Source organism: Pipistrellus kuhlii, unplaced genomic scaffold (genome assembly GCF_014108245.1).
Source record: "Pipistrellus kuhlii isolate mPipKuh1 unplaced genomic scaffold, mPipKuh1.p scaffold_m20_p_12, whole genome shotgun sequence".
Lineage (NCBI taxonomy): Eukaryota > Metazoa > Chordata > Mammalia > Chiroptera > Vespertilionidae > Pipistrellus > Pipistrellus kuhlii.
This window is the reverse complement of record NW_023425427.1, coordinates 47,515,600-47,534,301: the sequence shown is the minus strand read 5'-3', so window position 1 is coordinate 47,534,301 and position 18,702 is coordinate 47,515,600. Positions and strand designations below refer to the sequence as shown.

The window sequence follows — 18,702 nt, the reverse complement described above, 5'->3', positions numbered from 1 at the left end:
GACAGACAGGAAAGTTTAACAACAGCTAACAGCACACAGGGTGTCTCTCCCTCTCTCCCAGTGCTGGCAAATGGGCTACATTTCAAGTCAGGGACATCGAAATATTCATGCTGTAACACACTACAATAATTATATATATATATATATATATATATATATATATATATATATATATACCCACGGCGATTCAGCTAAAGCATCGCTCTGGTGCCCAGGCTGCCTTCCGCCCTGTCTGCTCGCACTTTTATATATATAAAATTCTAAGATTTGTTATAAAATATAAAATGAACAACAAAACTAGATTCACAAACAGGAAGATTTCCCCATCTAGTGGAATTTTCCACCTGGCTCTTTGACAGTTCATTAGCTCCATTCACGGATAAAGCTAGCAGGCCAAAAACCGAGCAATCAAAGGGAATAAACCACACAGTATAATATGCGCAGATTAAGACTCCTTAAGGATTATAAAACTGTAGCCAGGGCCCAGGATAAAAGCAACACTTAACACTGGGTATATGGGTACATGCAGTTCTCGGGTGATTCAAGGATCCCTGCACCCTCAGGCACAAGGGACACCCGGATCCTTTCCTTCCACGTTACAGCGATATCCATAAAGGATCAGCAATCATCGCTCAGCTATAAACCGGGGAAAAAGGCAGCTTTTCTTTATAGCACCGTAGATTAGACATTTCCTCACTTCTATCACACAGGTGTATTCAGGGCTTTTGTCTAAACATGAAATGACATTCCAGTAACCAATTACTTTAATAAGAGCAGCTCTTAAAAACACGTTAATATCTATGTGATGGAATTTAGAAAGACAAATTCACTCATAAAGCAGAACACGTGGCTGACATGCCAGCTCAGAAAGTTCAGCAAGCACGCACTGCTCAGATCCAGCACCCGTGTGCGTGTGCGTGTGCATGTGTGTGTGTGTGTGTGTGTGTGGGTGTGAATGACATCCTCCACCGGCACCACAAAGAGAAATGTTCCCCACCGTACCTGAGCTTCTCCTCGCACAAGCGCGAGAGAAACATCCCCAGAGCGAGGCCCATGTGGATTTGCACGGCTTGAGACTCATCAGCGCTCGGTTTCCCAGGTAACCTGGCAGTCAGCATGGTCAGGATTTCCTCCACCTTCTCTTTGCGGGAGATAATGAAAACTGGCACAAGCAGAGACAAAGCCGAAGCGGCCGCCGAGCGGGCGATGGCACTCGCTGTGCTCTCCCCGGAATAGGATTTCTAGGACGCGCGGGAGAGAGAAAATAGGGGGTTGGCCTTTTGTTTGAAACACGGAGGAAACATACCTGTCACACAGGCACTCTGCAACAATACGGGCTTCCCTCCGACCCGTTCCTGCCAAGTGAACAAGCAATTCAAAAAACCGTTTTTGTGTACAAGGTCACGTTTTCACTCCTCCCGACACAGCTGGCTGCTAAATGGTCCGCTAACTGATCGCATCCTTTTAAATGTGAGGAACCAAATTCTAAGTGTCTCGTTTGAACGGGTGTGAGTTCCCTCACTAGAAAGCCTGGGACAATTTCAGGTTGGAAGCCCACATGTGTATATAACGGAATACCCAAAGGGAAGCTAGCTATCCAGGCTCAGAGAACCCTCCCAGCCGTGTTATAAAACGTCCAGAAAGCCAGTGTTTTCCAGGAGAGCCGAAGAGGGGTGGGGGTGGGGCCGGTTCAAGTTCAGCATGGGGGGGGGGGACAAGTGCAAATGCAGTGCAGGGATCTGTTGGCAGATCTCCCAAAATCTTCGGTGGGAATGCTTCCCAGTAGCTGGATTATTTCCTACAGGGGGCTAATTCCTTTTAATTAAAAAGGAAGTTGAAATCCTAAAAGCCTCTGGTTACAAAGCAATAACCAGCTATTGAAAATGAAATGGAGAGCTCTATATGCACCTCCCTATATGCAATTACTGGGAAAGAAGCGAGGAGCAGCCCCCATGTCCTGACAGAGCAGCTGCATTCGAACAGCTTCTCCTGGAGCCTCAGCCGGAGGCGCCACCAGACGTCACTCACGCTTGTCAACGTGTCTCGAGTGGGAAGTCCGCTGACCACTCCTCCCCATTATCCACTTCAAATGTTCACGCGCGTCCTAAAGGCCGTGCTGTCTCTTGTTGTCCAAGCACATGAAAAAAGGTTTTGATACTTTCCTCACTTGCTCTCTAAGCTTTAGTACTTTAAGGATAAGAATCAGGCATGTGCTAAGACGTTCTTCTGGTTAACACAGCACTGCTGTAAGGATACTACTAGTCAAAATGAGCCAGCCCCTAGGTCCCTGAAAATAAAATAAAAAAGTGACTTCTGAAACAGGGCTTTCTTTGAAAAAGTATAACAATGCAAAAATCACGAAGGTCAGAGGCAATCCTGACCTAGCTAGTAAAGAGACTATTGTCATTGGTTTGTGGGAACTACATAGCAGTATTAGATATCTATAGGCTGTGTGTCCTGCCCAACATTGAACCAGGGAGCTAGTGCAGAGACCTCAGCATAAGCTAAGAAAACACTCATCCACCATTAAGGAACCAGAACACGTTCAGCAGAAAACAAATCATCGCAAAGAAAGTACTGCTGTGAGCAAAGTCTACCTTCCAATTTAATTCTGCATATCCTCGCTTTGTCCTCAAGTATAGTTCAAACTTTACTTCCAGACCCGGAGCCCCAGGTGCATACATACCAGGTCCGCCCCGGGGGCGGGGCAGAGGCACAGAGAGGAGACCTCCGGCAGTGGAGTTGGAGGCTACATTTGCGATCTTAGCAGCTGATCGGGACCTGCACTATATTTTTATTCAAATCAACGCTAATCCTCTGCTGCTCAGCTGATTGCCCCACGATCACTGTAATTCCCTGAGCACTGGAGAGTGATAAGGCAGGACCAAAACAATTCCACGCAGATGCGGAAATAAAGCGCCCACTACCGCCAATAAAGGGGAAAAGAAAGCCAAACAAAAAAAAAAGTGTGTTTTCACTTCGCTTCAGATCTCAGGATGTATTGTTGATCCTAGGCGCCTTCTTGAAGAAAGAGAAGGTGCCTAGGATCAACAATATGACTTTGTATTTAGAAAGTATTTCAAAATATTTTCCCATAAACGATATAATTTCATCCTCACTTTTTTTTTTTTTAAAGTTGGCAGAGCATTAGTTTTTACTTCATTTTACAGATAAGAAAAAAGAAGATGATGGGTTAAGTGTCAGGTCAACGGTAACAAGAATCAATAAGGGATGAAGCGAGGGCTCCAATCACTACTGATAACATTGCTCAATCACCTCATTTTATAGACAGCGAAACAAGAGATAAAGTGAACTGCCCAAACTTACATACCCTGAAATGGAAACAAAAAAAACTATGACAAGAAACTCAGGGGTTCCGTCTGCAGCCAGTGTTTATTTTACTAAAACTGGAGCTCTTGACTCTGACTACATGTTAGAATAGCCCAGAAATTCAAAGTGCTGAAACCCAGAGCCTATCCCTGAGCAGGTAGGTCAGAGGTAAGGCCTACACATCAGTGTTTCTTGTTTAAATTATATATGTATATAATATATATACACAAATATACATATATTTTTACAATTCCCATTGTGATTCTAATGTATATCTAAGAATCATCACATGACATCATGGGTTTCATGTGAATGACTGAGATGAGAAGAGACATCCCTTGAGTTTGCGAATCACTTTTCATCTCTCGGACTTACATAGTAAAACGAGCAGAAAAGCTGTCCTCTGGGTTGGTAATGGCTATCCACAATGACCAGGAGAGTGTCAACCACCATGGAAACCCAGTCTTTCATGGAGATGAAATTCGGTTGAACCTGTAGATGGAGAAACACATGAAATGATATGAAATGATAACAGAAAACCCGAACATTATTTCTAGGTTCAGGGAATAGCCCTCTTTTGTGTTAAAGAAAGGCATGGTATTGTCAAAAAGTCAACTTCGCCTGCCAGGACTGCAGGAGGTGAGCGGGTATTTGACAAGCACACATGCTCACCTGTGCCCCCCACCAGGCATACTGACCTTTTATACAGGACTTAACACAAGTGAGAGGATGGGGCTGCGAAACAGCATATCCCAGAGCTCCTCAGAGCTCTCCCAGGTTCAGTGAGGATAATGTGGAGGTTCAAGGGAGAGATGTGCAGAGGAAGCAACTCAAAATTTCTCAGTTCTATGACTTGTCATTTCACAAAGGAGGCAATAAAGCAGCTTACACGATCGCCATCACTAGCATTTATCTGCTATCACCATATATTTATCATTCAAGAAACATCACAACATTTTCCTAGCTAATCAGTCATAAAAGCATAATTGATTTTCAGTTTGGAAAAGGAAAGAGAATCGTAAAAAAAAATAAAAATAAAACTCAACTCATTAGAAAGTGAACATGGCTTTAAAAATCATTCATGACCCTGGAAGTCAAAAGAATTCATTAACTCACATGGTATATTCAGGTCATCTTACCTAATCATAGACAAACATGTAAATTGACCATACCTCCGCTATGCCCATAGCCAATCAGGAGGGAGTATGCAAATTAACCCACCAAAGATGGAGGGTTACTTTGCATATGCAGGCACGGAGCTGCTGGGCAGGACACCTGCTATGAGGGCAGAGGGAGCTACAGGAGTGTGCTCCGGCTGGGAACCAGGACTTGGTGGCTCCCAGGCAGCCCAGGAGTGGGGACTTGCAGGCTCCTGGGTGCCCGGGAGTGAAGCTAGGGGAAGGAAGGCCTATTATTGCATGAATAGCATGCAATGGACTTCTAGTGTAAACTATAAAGGTCAATGCAGTGTTAAGTATCTCTTGGAATTAATTCCTTGAATCAAATAAGACTGCCTTTTTAAGCTCTTTAGCTATTGGTCATATGCAGACTTAGATTAAGTTTGAAAACTTCAAATTTAATCAAATAAGGAGGTCTTGAGTGTGTACTGAGTAACAGCCAAAGTCAAGGTCATCAAGAACAAAAGCAAAGCCCCACCTCTGGGTTGTGTGGCCTCTCAGTGTTCTGTGTATTGTGTGTTACAGTGCAGAACAAAAGGAGGGTAGGGGGGATAAAGAAGAATAAGAGGTTCTGGCATTCAAACTCTGAGCTATACCCCCCACTTATTACTAAATTACTAGTACAACTGCAATGGCTCTTTTTAAAGGGTATGAAACAATTCCTCTCTTTAAAAATTTAACTTTCTCATCATTAAAATAAGTTTCTCGGTTTAAAGTTAAATTTTCATAGAGTAAGTAATTACTCTTACATTTTGTCCTTCATACAATAACTCTGATACGTTACTCTTTCTCACATGTAATACACATGGTAGCTTTTGCCACATGGCATCTACTGTCTTATGGTAATAGCATCCTTTGGGAAATCCCCTCCTCCAGGATCTGAAGCTTGATTAAATGCTCAATCTACCTACCTGTCCTACGCTACCCAAGTGTAGGCTGGGGACCCATGGGACTCTGAATCTTCAGTGAGTGATGCAAAGGCAGCAAATGACTGGATTATCCATCCCAGCTGAGATGGCTCATCAGTACCTGTGTCTGGACTCCCCAGGTTGCCTTGGTTACTGTTCTTCCCAAAACCTAATTTTTAAGCTCTGCCTTCAATCCCATTGGCTTCTAGATTCCTTATCTAGTTCCTCCTTTAAACGAGAGCCATTTTCTTTACTTGCGACCAAAAAACTTCACCATAACACAAAACAAAACAAAACAAAACAAAACAACAGAACAGGCTGGCTTAGCAGTTAATAACAGACTGTCTGGGTTCAAATCCTGGTAGTGCCAACTGCTGTGTCACCTCAGGAAAGTTGTGTAGCCTCTCTGAGCACTTACTAAAAAACAATATAGATGGCCTGTAAGACATTCTGTGGGGACAGACACAGGCTGAATAACACAGAATACACTCTGTTTTTGCAGCAAGAAGTGATGCAGTATATGCTTATGCGAATGAGGACTAGTACTGAGAGGTTAGTATCAACTAAGCATTATGTTTTTTGTCTATTAATTCATTTAATCCTTCAATAATCCCACCTGATTAGTATCGTTATCCCCATCTTATAGATGGAGAAATAGGCCCCAAAAGGGACGTCAGCAATGGCACACCACAGAGCCAGCAAGTACAAGTGTAAGGATTTAAATGACGGACTCTCCTACTTCAAAGGCCGTTTTTAACCCCCTGGCTATGTTGTCTCCAGATACTAATGGCTCCTAGATAATAGGGCTTCTAGGAAGAATGTACCCGTGCCTTTTTATTTTGACAGATATAAATTATCTGAAAAAGTACATCGGGAATGAACACTGACCAGCTCGCCACATGTTTAATTAAGAAATAAATGCCTTGCAAAAATGAACAGGCACTTTGCCATTGACATCTACAATTAAGATGCAAAGTATGATTTTTTTTTTTCTCAGTCAGTAAACACTGCTTATTTATCATTTTTTGACAGCATTGTTCCCTTTCAGTAAGCCTGGTTAACCTCCTAAGGCTGGCTACCACTGATGTCATCACAAAAAGACAAGCCCCGTTGCATAAAATTGGTCCCTTCAAATTGAAATGACCGCTTACCTGGGAGGGAGGAAACTGTCAAGAAAAGTGTCGTAGAGGCCCTAGAGCTCCCGGGGTTAAGGCCCGTCAGCTGGAAAGATTTGGCGCCTCAGACAGACAGACTCTAACCTCATGAATTCAGAGCCGGCTTCCGGAGACGGCTCACTTTCCAGCTGTGACACAGCACAGCCCCCTGGCTCAGATCACCCGACTCACCTCCGGGATGCCTTCGCCGTCCGCGCAGAGGCTGGCTTCGTGTTTGGATACGACGACAGCAAGGCTGCTTAGGGCCAACAGCGCGTTGCCTTTCACCACGGGGCTCTCCCTGTGTGAGGAGAAGAGCATTCCCAGAGAGGGTTTGGGGGGTTAGCCGGGAGGGGAGGAGGTGCTGTTACAGGGAGGGCAGAGGCAGGCAGAGAGCACCCCGCTCCTTCACGGAGCCTCACAAGCAGGTGGGCTTGTTCCCCAGGCCAGCAGCCTCCTCCCTCCCGACACCAGTGCCGACCTGCAACTCTTCTGACAGATGTGTGGTCATCGGGCTTTTTTTTTTTTTTTTTTTTTTTGTAACTTAAAAATCCAAGCTCGCCTTGGCTGGTTTGGCTCAGTGGATAGAGCGCTGGCCTGTGGACTGGAGGGTCCTGGGTTCAACTCTGGTCAAGGGCATGTACCTTGGTTGCAGGCCCTAGTCGGGGTGCGTGCGGAAGGCATCCAATGGAAGTGCCTCCCTGACATCCATGTTTCTCTCTGTCTCTTCCTTTCCTTTCCTCTCTCTAAAAATCAATGGAAATAGATCCTCGAATGAGGATTAATAAAAATTAAAAAAAAAATACAAGCTCATCATACCTAACTTCTTCCTAAAATGTTTATTTTTGTCACTTGACGTTACATTTTCTAAGCGATCTTCTTCCGTCACCTTTGGCCAATATAAATGCATCAACGTGTTCTGGAAACAGGGCAGTTGTGCAAATGAGCCCGGCAGAGCGAGGTGGGTCTGGCGCCTGAGCACGGGTGTGTGGAGCCAGACAGCACACCTTCCCGCAGCTCGGCCAACCAGCATCTTCCCTCAGCCGTTATTATCCCTCTTCTTTTTTTATTATTATTTTTTATTGTTTAAAGTATTACATATAGTAGTAGTACATGCATCACCCTGTAGAATAACTTTGATGGTCACCAGAAATAGGGTACCACATCTTTTAAAATGAGAATAGCATACAAGATAACATAAAAAAGTATCTTTTTTCCTTGTTTTTTTAAATTTTATTATTTATTTATTTATTTATTTTTTTTTTTTTACAGAGAGAGGAAAGGAGAGGGAGAGAGAAACGTTGATGTGAGAAACATGGATCCGCTGCCTCCTGCCCACCCCTCACTGGGGATGGAGTCTGAAACCTGGGCATGTGTTCTGACTGGGAATCCAATCAGTGACCTTGTGGTGCATGGGAAGATATTCAGCTAACTGAGCCACACTGGCCAGGGCAAAAATAAAAAAAATAAATAGTCTGTTTAACACTGAAATTCTGAAAGAGAATTTAGCCTTGGTTTTAAAACAGTGCCCAACATAATTTTATTTCAAAAGTTTCACTGCTCTTGACGTTCCTGCATGTATTATTTCTTATAAAATGGAAAAAAACCATATTTAAAGCCACCGCTAATTAGACCTTCTGTTATAGATTAAATGCAAATTGGGACATTAATCTTGGAATAAAAACAAACTAGCCCACAGTTGCACAGTGCATGCGTAGGCCAAGCTCTCCATCTCTCACAGGTACACGGGCACCTATGGATTTCCTTCTCGCCTCGCGCAGTGAGCGATGGAGAGAAGACACTACATGTGTGTTTAGTGAAGCAAATTCATGGAGGAGCTGGCCAGGTGAAAATCTACAACTGGCTCTGCAGAAACTCATCACCTTGTTGATCAAATAACTGTCCCCTACAGTCAAGCGGCAGTCATTTGCATAATGACGTGTCAGCATCAGAACAGTATTTATCTAGGCAGCACCACTGACATTTTAATTAAATCGTCCTTTGCAACAAACCGATGCCATTAACCTAATTAAAACACGCAAGGAAGGATGAGCTGTGATGATGCTTTCTCGGGGACACAGTATTACGTTACATATCAGTAAAGTGACCCAGTCCCTAGGGGATTTTTATCTTCAGGTTCAAATCTATTTAATTAATAACAGTCAAAATAAACGCACATCAATCATCGGGTTGTATCTGTGTTGTGATTCTCCCTCAGCCCTAACCATTGATGCTTTAGAAATAAATGCTCTCAAATGAGTATGTCAGCCTAATCCGGTGATGTTTTTACCTCCTGCTTTTAACTTATGGCTCAGATCAAAATAAGTCTGATGCTGGCCTGTGGCGGCCGTGGTCCGAGGAGCAGAAGGCTTAGCTGGCAGGGGGTGGCGCTGGGGTCCTCCCATGGCTGGAGGAAGTCAGTGGGAAAAGCAAAGGGAGGGAGGCAGAGCGGTTCCCCTGCTCATCATTAATCCCTTTGCCCCTAGACCTTAACTGTCTCCTATTCACTTGCGGTCATGGATTGCTTTAATAAGATAAGGTCTATAAAATGCTTTGAAATCTTTGATGAAAAGGTAACGCCATGAACACATGAATTCTTTTTACTCTGCAACTCTGAGGATGGCAACACGCTCTTCTGAAGTATTAGTCATGAAACAATGCTCTGGAAAGCTGAAGATTACAGTCTTGTCGAAGAATCTTAGGATGAAAAATGTAAATGCCACTGGGAGAGGCAAAATTGTAGTTTGTTTTAATAGAAAGATGCTAGTGTCTTCAGCACTTTCTGCTGCAAATGTCAGAGCACCATTTTTTTTAATAGGATGTAAAGATATAAGGAGACCAGTATAATAGAACAAACTAGCAGAGGCAAGGTAACGGGCAGCCCCCTCCCGGCACCCCTCCCTCCCAATCTGCAGCTGGGGCTCTCCCTCGGGGTCTGCTATTCACCAAAGCACACACAGATGACTCCCTACAGAAGCCTCTCTAGCTTTAGGTTTCATTTTGTCCACAGTTTTGTCCACACAGCTCCCCCTGACCCCCCCCCAGAACTGAGCACAAAGGAGGGTCACCACTGCTATTTGCCTTCATCCGGGAGACACGAGGCTGAGGAGTTAATGTGCCAGGATCAGCCTTCCCAGTTAGTCCTGTTTCAGAAATGAAACATCGTGTGTGTGTGTTCGTTTTAAGGCAGAATCTATTTAGCTACAGAGGGCTGTGGGACATGATAGGGATAAACTACGCTGCCATGAAATATTTCTGGATAACGGACTTTCAATGCACATGCAATCCTAGAGGTCAAAGGTCTATCTGTGTTGTTTGGTGAATAAGAAGAAAGGATGTCAAGGAATGTCAGCGGCTAAGGGTGATGGTGGAAGGGAGAAGCGTAGTAAGTGAGTGTAACTTACTGCCAGAAACAATTAGTCGGCTTGTTAACAAAGGAAACGGAGGAGATTGTTTAAGTAAGTTCATTAGGTTTGGCTTAAGATAAAAAGCCTCAAGATAGTAATACTCGAGTTATTTTTGTTAAAACAAACCAAGGATATGAGTGAAATCTTTTTTTTTTTAACTGGATCTTTGGCATTAGTTTCTATTATTTAAAAATTCAGTGTGTAGATACCCTGCACCAAATAACACAAAAGGAATAAAAGGAAGTATGCTTTGATTTATTTGCTGACTCACAGCTGATATTTAATAATCTATTTATTAATTCACATTAGCTAGGATCCCCTACCCATCTCCTACACCCAAACTAAATTAGAATTTTAAGAACCCAACTTAGCCCAGGGCCCTTTCATACCTGTAAAACCTCAGTAGACTTTTGTACAAGTATGTGTCTGTACTGATTCCTTGTATTTTCATGAAGAGACACACAGTAAGTATGAACTTAATATGAGAAAGGATAACGACTGATTTTTTAAAATATAATTGAAAACTTCTTTAGAATTCTTAAAATTATGAGATACCCTAAAAGGAGAAATTGTATGTATCTCCAGGAAAAAACCCACACGTGTTTATAGATTTGTGGCAAAGAGAATAAAGGGGTCTTACTTTGCAGCTGACTTGGTGATCTCATCAGTCAACATGTCTCGGACCCTGCAATGATGACACAAAGAAAATCTGTAAGAATCCAATCTTCTTGCTTATTCAGCAATTATTAAAAACCTCTAGAAATGATTCCAGAGCTAAGAATGAGACTTGTGTGATTTAGTGTAAGGGCTTTACTTCAAAGAGAGTTTCATCTTCCTTCTCCTCAGGTCACTAGTGGAAGGAGGCGGCGGTGGTGGTAACTGAGGAGGGACAGGGTTGTGATGGTATCCTCTCTTAAGCAGGTTGGAGAGTAGGTATGTCCTTCATATTACTCTCTGCTATGGTCTGAATGTCTGTCCCCCTCACCCCAGATCCCTATGCTGAAACTCGAGCTCCTGATGTGTGGTATTTGGAGTGAGGCCTTTGGGAAGTGCAGAGAGCGGAGTCCTCAGACTCTCTTTCTCTCCTTCCTCTATATCCCCTTTCTTCTTGTCTCTTTCTCCTCTTCCCCATGGGAAGACACAAGGAGAAGGTGGCCGTCTGCAAACTAGGAGGGAGGCCCTCCCAGCACCTTTATTTGGACTTCCAGCCTCCAGAACGGCTCATAGGTGATAAAATCACTCTGAAGCTAAAACAGAATAATTACACTTGTGACTATGAAGGAAGGTATGCTCAATTCAAATAGTCACAGGATTTTTAAAAATGTCAGTAGAAGAGATAAAGTGAAAACAACCACTGACTGCCAAATTCACATTCTGAACAGGATACAGACATTTTCATTGAGTCTCAGCAATTCAAAGTTTTTATAAATATTATGACTTTTGCAAATATAAGTCATATTTGCATTCATAAATATTTTCATTTGAAATCTAATAAAATCTTAGCTTTTCAGCACTCTCTGAGAATATAATGTTTAAGAGTCAAGTTTTTCAGTTAGTTGCAAACTGCTCCTATGGTTCTTTAACTTGTATTTTATAAGATCATTTGACAATAAATTCCCTAAATTGTCCAATCTCGGCATGCCCAGATGGAGAATAGTACAGTTACTGTATTCTTTTACTGGTCAATGTGGAATATTTACAATTGATGACTTACTTATACTTGCTTCCATGTAGGGCCAGACCTTCCACGAGTGGACCAATTCCCTCCTTTTGCCCATCTCTCTGCCGCATCAACAATTTTTTCTTTCCAACTTCTTTTACTTGCTTTTTAGCATGACAACATACTGAAATATCTATCATCTTAAAATAAGAACAAGCTCTCCAATCACTGTCTCATTTTTCTGCTTCTCATTCATCAGAACTCATATAAAATAGTGTGTACTTGACATCTCCTTCCACTCTCTCTGGGCCCTTCTATAGTCTGGCTTTGTCCCCACCAGTTGGGCAGCCACTGGCATGACTTTCAAGAGGCCAAATTGATTGCCAGCTCTCGGTCTCCATCTTTGGCCAACTCACAGCAGCACTTGACCCAACTGGTTGCTCCTTTCGAGAAACACTCTCTGCCCTTGGCCCTTAAGAGCCCATGAGCTCTTGGTTTTCTTTTTATATCACTGGTCACTAATTTTCTGTAGGCTTTATTAGTTCCTCCTCCACCTTCTCCAGTTCTAAATGTGGAAGTGCTCTGGGTTCAGTCCACTGACTTTTCTGTCCTCAGTTACTCCCTAAGTGATCGATATACTGATAATTCCCCAGTCTGTACTCCAGCCCTGACCCTCTAGCCTGAACTCTAGACTCATGGTCAACAACCTACTTGACAAGGAGAAGGTGTCCGTCTGCAAACTAGAAGGAGGCCCTCACCAGCATCGGACCTCCCAGGACCTTTATTTGGACTTTCTTTAATCCACATGCTGGTAGCTCAGGCTTAGCAAGTCCCAAAGCCGAGTCCTCTGTACATAGACCAGCTTTTCTATTGTCTTCCCCGTCTTAGTAGATGGGAAGTCCATACTTTTAGTTATTCAGAGTTAAAATATTGTAGTTATCCTCAACATCCATCGTTTTCTCACATTCTTCATTCCACATATCTCTCTCTCTATTTTGAAAAGTGTAGCCAATATACCACCTCTACCAAATGATTATTTTCAGAAGATGAAATGAAAACTACATGTGAAAGGTAACACCAATTAGCAAGATCCAAATTCTTAATTCCTAACCATAAATCCAATGTCATACAATTTAAACTGCTTTGCTGTTTTTAAAAATAAATCTAGAAAATGAAATTTAGAATAGATTTAGTCACACACGCGCACACACACACACACATTCAGCTTCTGCTTTTCTACATATGCCAATTTTCAGTAAATAAAAATCAAAAATCCAATAACCTTTGAACAGATTTTTGGATTAAAGAAACCTGTGGCTGCAGGCAAAGCTATTTATTTTCTGGGCATTTGGATTTTGGCTGCTGCAACATTAATCTGGCACAGTGTTTATCCCAACCCATGTAACAATGTAAATTGCCTCTAACGTGCCAGCACAGACACACACATTTCTAGATGACACTGGGAATTCACGAGGCGGGGGTCTGTTAAAGTTGCTCCTGATAAGGGAAGCTGTCTTGGAGAAGGAGGAGCAGGTGAGTGAAAAGGTATTTCTTGACCAAATGTGAGTTAGAAAGGCAGTGTATTAAGTGGAGACAAACAGAAATTAAAAAAAAAAAAAAATCCGTTCTGAGGTGAAAAAGGAAAAGCAAACCATTTCCACACTGCTTTAGAAAACAATAAAAAAACATTCAATATATGAATAAAGCTCTCCTCCTCCTGAGGAGATGAAAAATACAGCTACCAGATCCTTCAGTCCTCCCCCACTTCAGGCTCATATAGAACTTAAAAGCCCCAACATGAAAGCCTTGAAAGTAGTCCCTTCCCATGGTTCCCTTCCCGTGACGTCATGGACCCCCTTACCAGAGCCAGGCCATGCCTTTTTTGAACTGCACCTCCTCAGCGCCTTCCTTGCCATGTTTTAGCTGCAGCTCCAGCTCCGCTATTCTTCCCTGCAAAACAGAGTATACCGCATGCTGACTTGATGGCCAGAATTATCTTAGAACATCTATGAAAAACACTTAGAGACGGCAGACACATTCTTCCCCAATTCACCTTAAGTGTTCCTGATAGGTTAGTAAATTATGTACGAGGACCTGTGTCAGAGATAATTACATCACTACTCAGCTATTTCTACATTCACCAAATAAATATATCCTCGGGAAGTTATATATTTGGCAGAGTTAGTGCAGAGTGTTTCATCTTGGGATATCTATTAAAAGCAGAGTTTAATTTCATAGGTGCCATTCAAAAACACCTCCTATAGTAATAATCAGCTTGTATCCACAGCTAATAATTTTAACTAACATTATCCGAAGATTGGGGTCTGAATAGCAGTATCACAACAGAATGGCAGAATATAAGTAGGATGGTATATAACATTGAAATTCAGGAAATATATAGTAAAGGTTATTTTCAAACAGCTAAACATTTCTATTTCTTGAGTCAACATATAAAAATAAATATTTTTGTTTTATTAACATTTTTTTAATTGATTTCAGAGAGGAAGGGAAAGGGAGACAGAGATAGAAATATCAATGATGAGAATCATTGATCGGCTGTCTCCTGCATGCCCCATAATGGGGATCCAGCCTGCAACCCAGGCATATGCCCTTGACTGGAATCAAACCCAGGACCCTTTAGACCACAGGCCAATGGTCTATCCACTGAGCCCAACCAGCTAGGACTAAAAATAGATATACTTCTCAACTTCTAACATGTAATAAAAATATAGCTAATGCTATGCCTTTAAAAACAAGACCTTCAGCCGAAACTGGTTTGGCTCAATGGATAGAGAGTCGGCTTGGGGACTGAAGGGTCCTGGGCTCGATTCCGGTCAAGGGCATGTACCTTGGTTGCGGGCATATCCCCAGTAGGGGGTGTGCAAGAGGCAGCTGATCGATGACTCTCTCATCGATGTTTCTAACTCTCTATCTCTCTTCCTTCCTCTCTGTAAAAAAAAATCAATAAAATATATTTTTTAAAAAAAACAAGACCTTCAAATATTTCTTATCCTCTTTTTTGTTTATCTTTACCCAAGGCTTTTTTTCCATTGACTTTTAGAGAGAGTGGGAGGGGGAAAGACAGAAACACTGATGTGAGAGAGACACATCCATTGGTATGGGCCCTTGACCGGAATTGAACCCTTGGGCCAATGTCCTACCACTGAGTCAAACCAGCAAGGGTTATTAGCCTCTTCTTACACTCCGAATTATTTTGATCAGATGCTTTGCTTCTATTCCATCACCAGTTACATTATTTACGTGTAATTGGTTTATTGATGAACCCTACATTGGACAAGAACTTAGACTGCATATTGCATTACTGAGTGATACCACACCATTTTCAGAAGTAGCTTTGCCTCTCCCCTCTCGCCAGCAGTAAGAGGTCCAGTGATTCACATCCGCACCGGCATTGGGAATGGTCAGGCCTTTTATTTGGACCCTTCTTGCAGAAGTGAAATGGCGTCCATTATAGTTTTCCTTTTCATTCCATTGTTCACTGATGAGAGTGCACATCTTTGCAAATGTTTATTGACTATTTGGGTTTCCTATTCTTTCCGTTTTTCTATTGGTTGTCTTACTATTATTGATTACAGGGTTCTAAGGTATGTCCTACAAAGGAAAAGTACACGTCTCTATATACACCCTAGAGCAGCGGTCGCCAGCCTTTTGGGCCTCACGGATCACCAGTAGTCGGAGGACCACCAGTTGGTGACCACTGCCCTGGAGAGGGAAGCAATATAGTTTAAGAATGTGAGCTCTGGAATCAGAATCTAATGCCATTTCCACTTATTGAGGTATATATTAACTTCTCTAAGCTTCAGTTTCCTCATTTGTAAAATGTAGCTAATAACTATCGCATGGTATTAGAGCATCATCTTACATAATAAAGAGCTAATATGCTAATTAGACCGAACAGCAGAATGACCGTCCGGACGACCCTGGGGACGAAGCCGGGGCTGCGAGGGCCGAGCACCTTGCATGAATTTCGTGCATCGTGTCTCTAGTATTAAATAATGTGGAAAACTGTCTAATACAGTGCCTGGTAACAGATAATAGCTACCATTACCAGGTGTGTTGTCAATAAAAGAAAATACCCTATTTCCCCCTATAATCTTACAAATCATTTTTTCATGATATATTGAAATTCTTTGTAAAATAATTCATATCTTCATCTGTATATTCTCATAAAGTGTAATACCCAGACTGTACAGTTGCAGCCCTTATATGTCTCTCCAGTACTCTGTTACCAGCCTGGGAGCTCATGGAAAGCAAGGACCATGTCATCAGTGTGACTGTGTACACAGCAGCGCCTCCAGCAACAGCGCCCTGGGCCCCAGCTCAGGCACATCCACGCCATCTCCCTGTGTTCAAAGACAGAACCCGGGCCCTTTCCTTCTCCCCTCTTTCTCTTAGAGCAAGGAGTCAAAGGTGACCAAGCTGGCAAGACATTGATATTAATATTTAATGTTGATAATGGCCTCCTAGGAGGGCAGGCATAATAGAAGATACATTTTATTGCTTGTGTTTATTTGTCATGCTCCTTAAATTATGCCTCTTTCTTCCTAAAACACATATTTTCCATAATGCTTTCCCAAAAAAGACAATAGGAAATCAAAAGGCTAACATCTGTTTGGAAATAAACAAAACAAAAAGCTAGTACTCACGCAGCCTCTTGAGCAGGCCCATTTGTCTAACCTCTCCCGTGGCCATAACTAGCACAGCCATTCTACTGTGACCGTGTCTCTTTCCTCCTCCTCAGAGTCTCTGTCCCTCTCGGTCTCCTCTCTGGAATGTCTCTAACCCCTTCCACCCGGTCCACGCCAGGCTGTTTATCCAGATGTGTGCTGCCTTCCAGTTCTCTGCCTGCTGCTCACAGAGACCTAGTAGCATTCAGCTAAGTAGCCTCTGCTTCTGGCTAACAGTTGTGGAAAGCATGCCTGGGACTAAAAGGCTGAGATCGTCTCCTGAACTGAGAGTTTTGGATTGCCTGGAGATTCCAACTATTAAGCAATTGATCCCTCCTACTTAAAAAAACAAACAAAACTCTAGCCTATGTAACCAAGAGCTTGCTGATTACAGTGAGCAATTTCACCTGGCTCCAAACCTATACATTAAAACAAACAAACAAACAACCCTTACAATGGTCAGAGAGTAATCTACCAGGAGGCACAGTTCCTGACCCTGGCTGATTTCACATAATTCTGAGCGAGCGGACCAGCTCAGGCGGTAAGTGTCTGTTGTCAGCCTGCTTGAATTCCTCTCTCCTGTTCGGGGGTCATACTCAAAATGCCCAGGAGCTCTTCACACAACAGCTGGAGACCTGAACTTCCTCCGCATCCCGCAAGGGCAGCAAGGTAAAGACGTTTGTAAAAGGCGCCTTATCAAAACGGACTCTGAGCTGTCAATCAACTTGTATACGCATTTTTCCATCTTAATGAGAAGAAATCCAAATTTCTCCCCATGTCAAGCACTAAGAAATGCTTAAAATTTCAAATTCCACATCTTACGGAAAAGGTAGAGAAGGCTGGAAGCAGACATCTAAGCAAAAGCCACTTGTGGTGTTCAGATCTCAAACTTATTCACCTAAAAAAATCAACCTGTAGGAAACTCTGGAATGTACCCTTTTGCTTTCTCCTGGGCTTAAAGGAATACAATGCGGCTGCTCGGAGAAATGCTCTAGTTTAATGTCACAAAGTAGGTCTCTCACATACAACTTCTATGCAGAAAAAGTATCCTCCAGGGCAAGAAATTCTTGATGTGGACAAGGAGTCTGGCAGTTGCTGGAATTCCTCTAATATTCCATTGATTCTATTTAAGTGTGGGGTCATTTATGAAACCTGCTGAATAGTTAAAGCGCACCAGGGTACCTTCAAACCACAGAGATAGCCTAAAATATTGTTGCACCTTCAGAAACACTGACAACCTTATTATAGTTGACTTTTATCACCAATTCTCATAGGAACTGGATTTATTCAAAATTCAAATGGTAAATAAAGATGAACATGATCACAACAGTAGAAAAGCAGAGTAATTGATCTACATTGCTAAAAATACTCAGCTGGCTTTTCACAAATAGATCTATCCTTTAAAATATTAAAGCAATTTGCATTACCTGCTGTTACAACGAATGTGCGGCATTACACATTAGGAGAAAATGCATGATGCAGTGGGAAAGGCTGAGGTTCTGGCGTCAAAAAAATTCCAGTTAATTTCCAGCTCTTTCACTTACTGACAGTTGGGTTTTGCACCATTTGCTTTGCTTTCCTAGATAACCCTATTTATAATCCCATTATATGTGGGGTTGACAATACCCTCTTCAAAGGGTTTCTGTAAAGATTAATTGAAATCACATATGATAGGTATTGGACACACACTAGTTATTCAATAAATAGTAACTCTTACTATAAAAAACAAACAAACCATGGAGTTGTCTTTTAATCAACTGCAAGTCATCTGCATCAGTTATACCATAATCCCGTTCAATTTATTTATTTATTTATTTATTTATTTATTTAATATAATTATTGATATTTTACAGAGAGGAGGAAGGGAGAGAGAGCTAGAATCGAACCTGGGACCTTTCAGTCCGCAGACTGATGCTCTACCACTGAGCCAAACTGGCCTCAGCGATCCCATTCAATTTAGATGTCCTTATACTAAGAGCTAAATACCGTATTTTTCGGACCATAAGATGCACTTTTTTTCCCCCAGAAGTGGGGGGAAAAAGTCCCTGCGTCTTATGGTCCAAATATAGCCTACACATATACTTAAAAAAAAAAGTTTTTTTACTTGCCCGGCTCTGTGTGGTCTGTGTGTGCTTGCCCGGCTCTAAAATGGTTCTAAATGCTGCTGTTTACTTTACAGGGTTGATTACATGTGTTTATGACTGTGATGTTGGCTTTTAATGCACATAAAATATTTTAGAACACTATGTGTTTCAGAATCTTTTTTTCTTCATTTCCCTTCTCTAAAAACTGGTGCGTCTTATGGTCCGAAAAATATGGTACAATTCGCAGTTCATTCTACAGGAGGAGTTTCCTTGCTTTCTGCAGGCCCTGTAGC

At 42.2% G+C, this 18,702-nt stretch overlaps 1 protein-coding gene across 1 annotated transcript in view; it reads right to left on the bottom strand.

The window, feature by feature from the left end:
- Positions 1–18,702, bottom strand: part of FOCAD (focadhesin) — a 262,856-nt gene that overhangs the window by 57,045 nt on the left and 187,109 nt on the right. The window contains exons 23-27 of the mRNA XM_036434175.2: positions 13,499–13,587; positions 10,618–10,662; positions 6,763–6,871; positions 3,706–3,822; positions 1,003–1,241 (exon numbers count right to left, since the gene is read on the bottom strand). Coding sequence (XP_036290068.1) covers positions 1,003–1,241; positions 3,706–3,822; positions 6,763–6,871; positions 10,618–10,662; positions 13,499–13,587 — 599 coding nt within the window. The remainder of the gene's footprint in view (positions 1–1,002; positions 1,242–3,705; positions 3,823–6,762; positions 6,872–10,617; positions 10,663–13,498; positions 13,588–18,702) is intronic.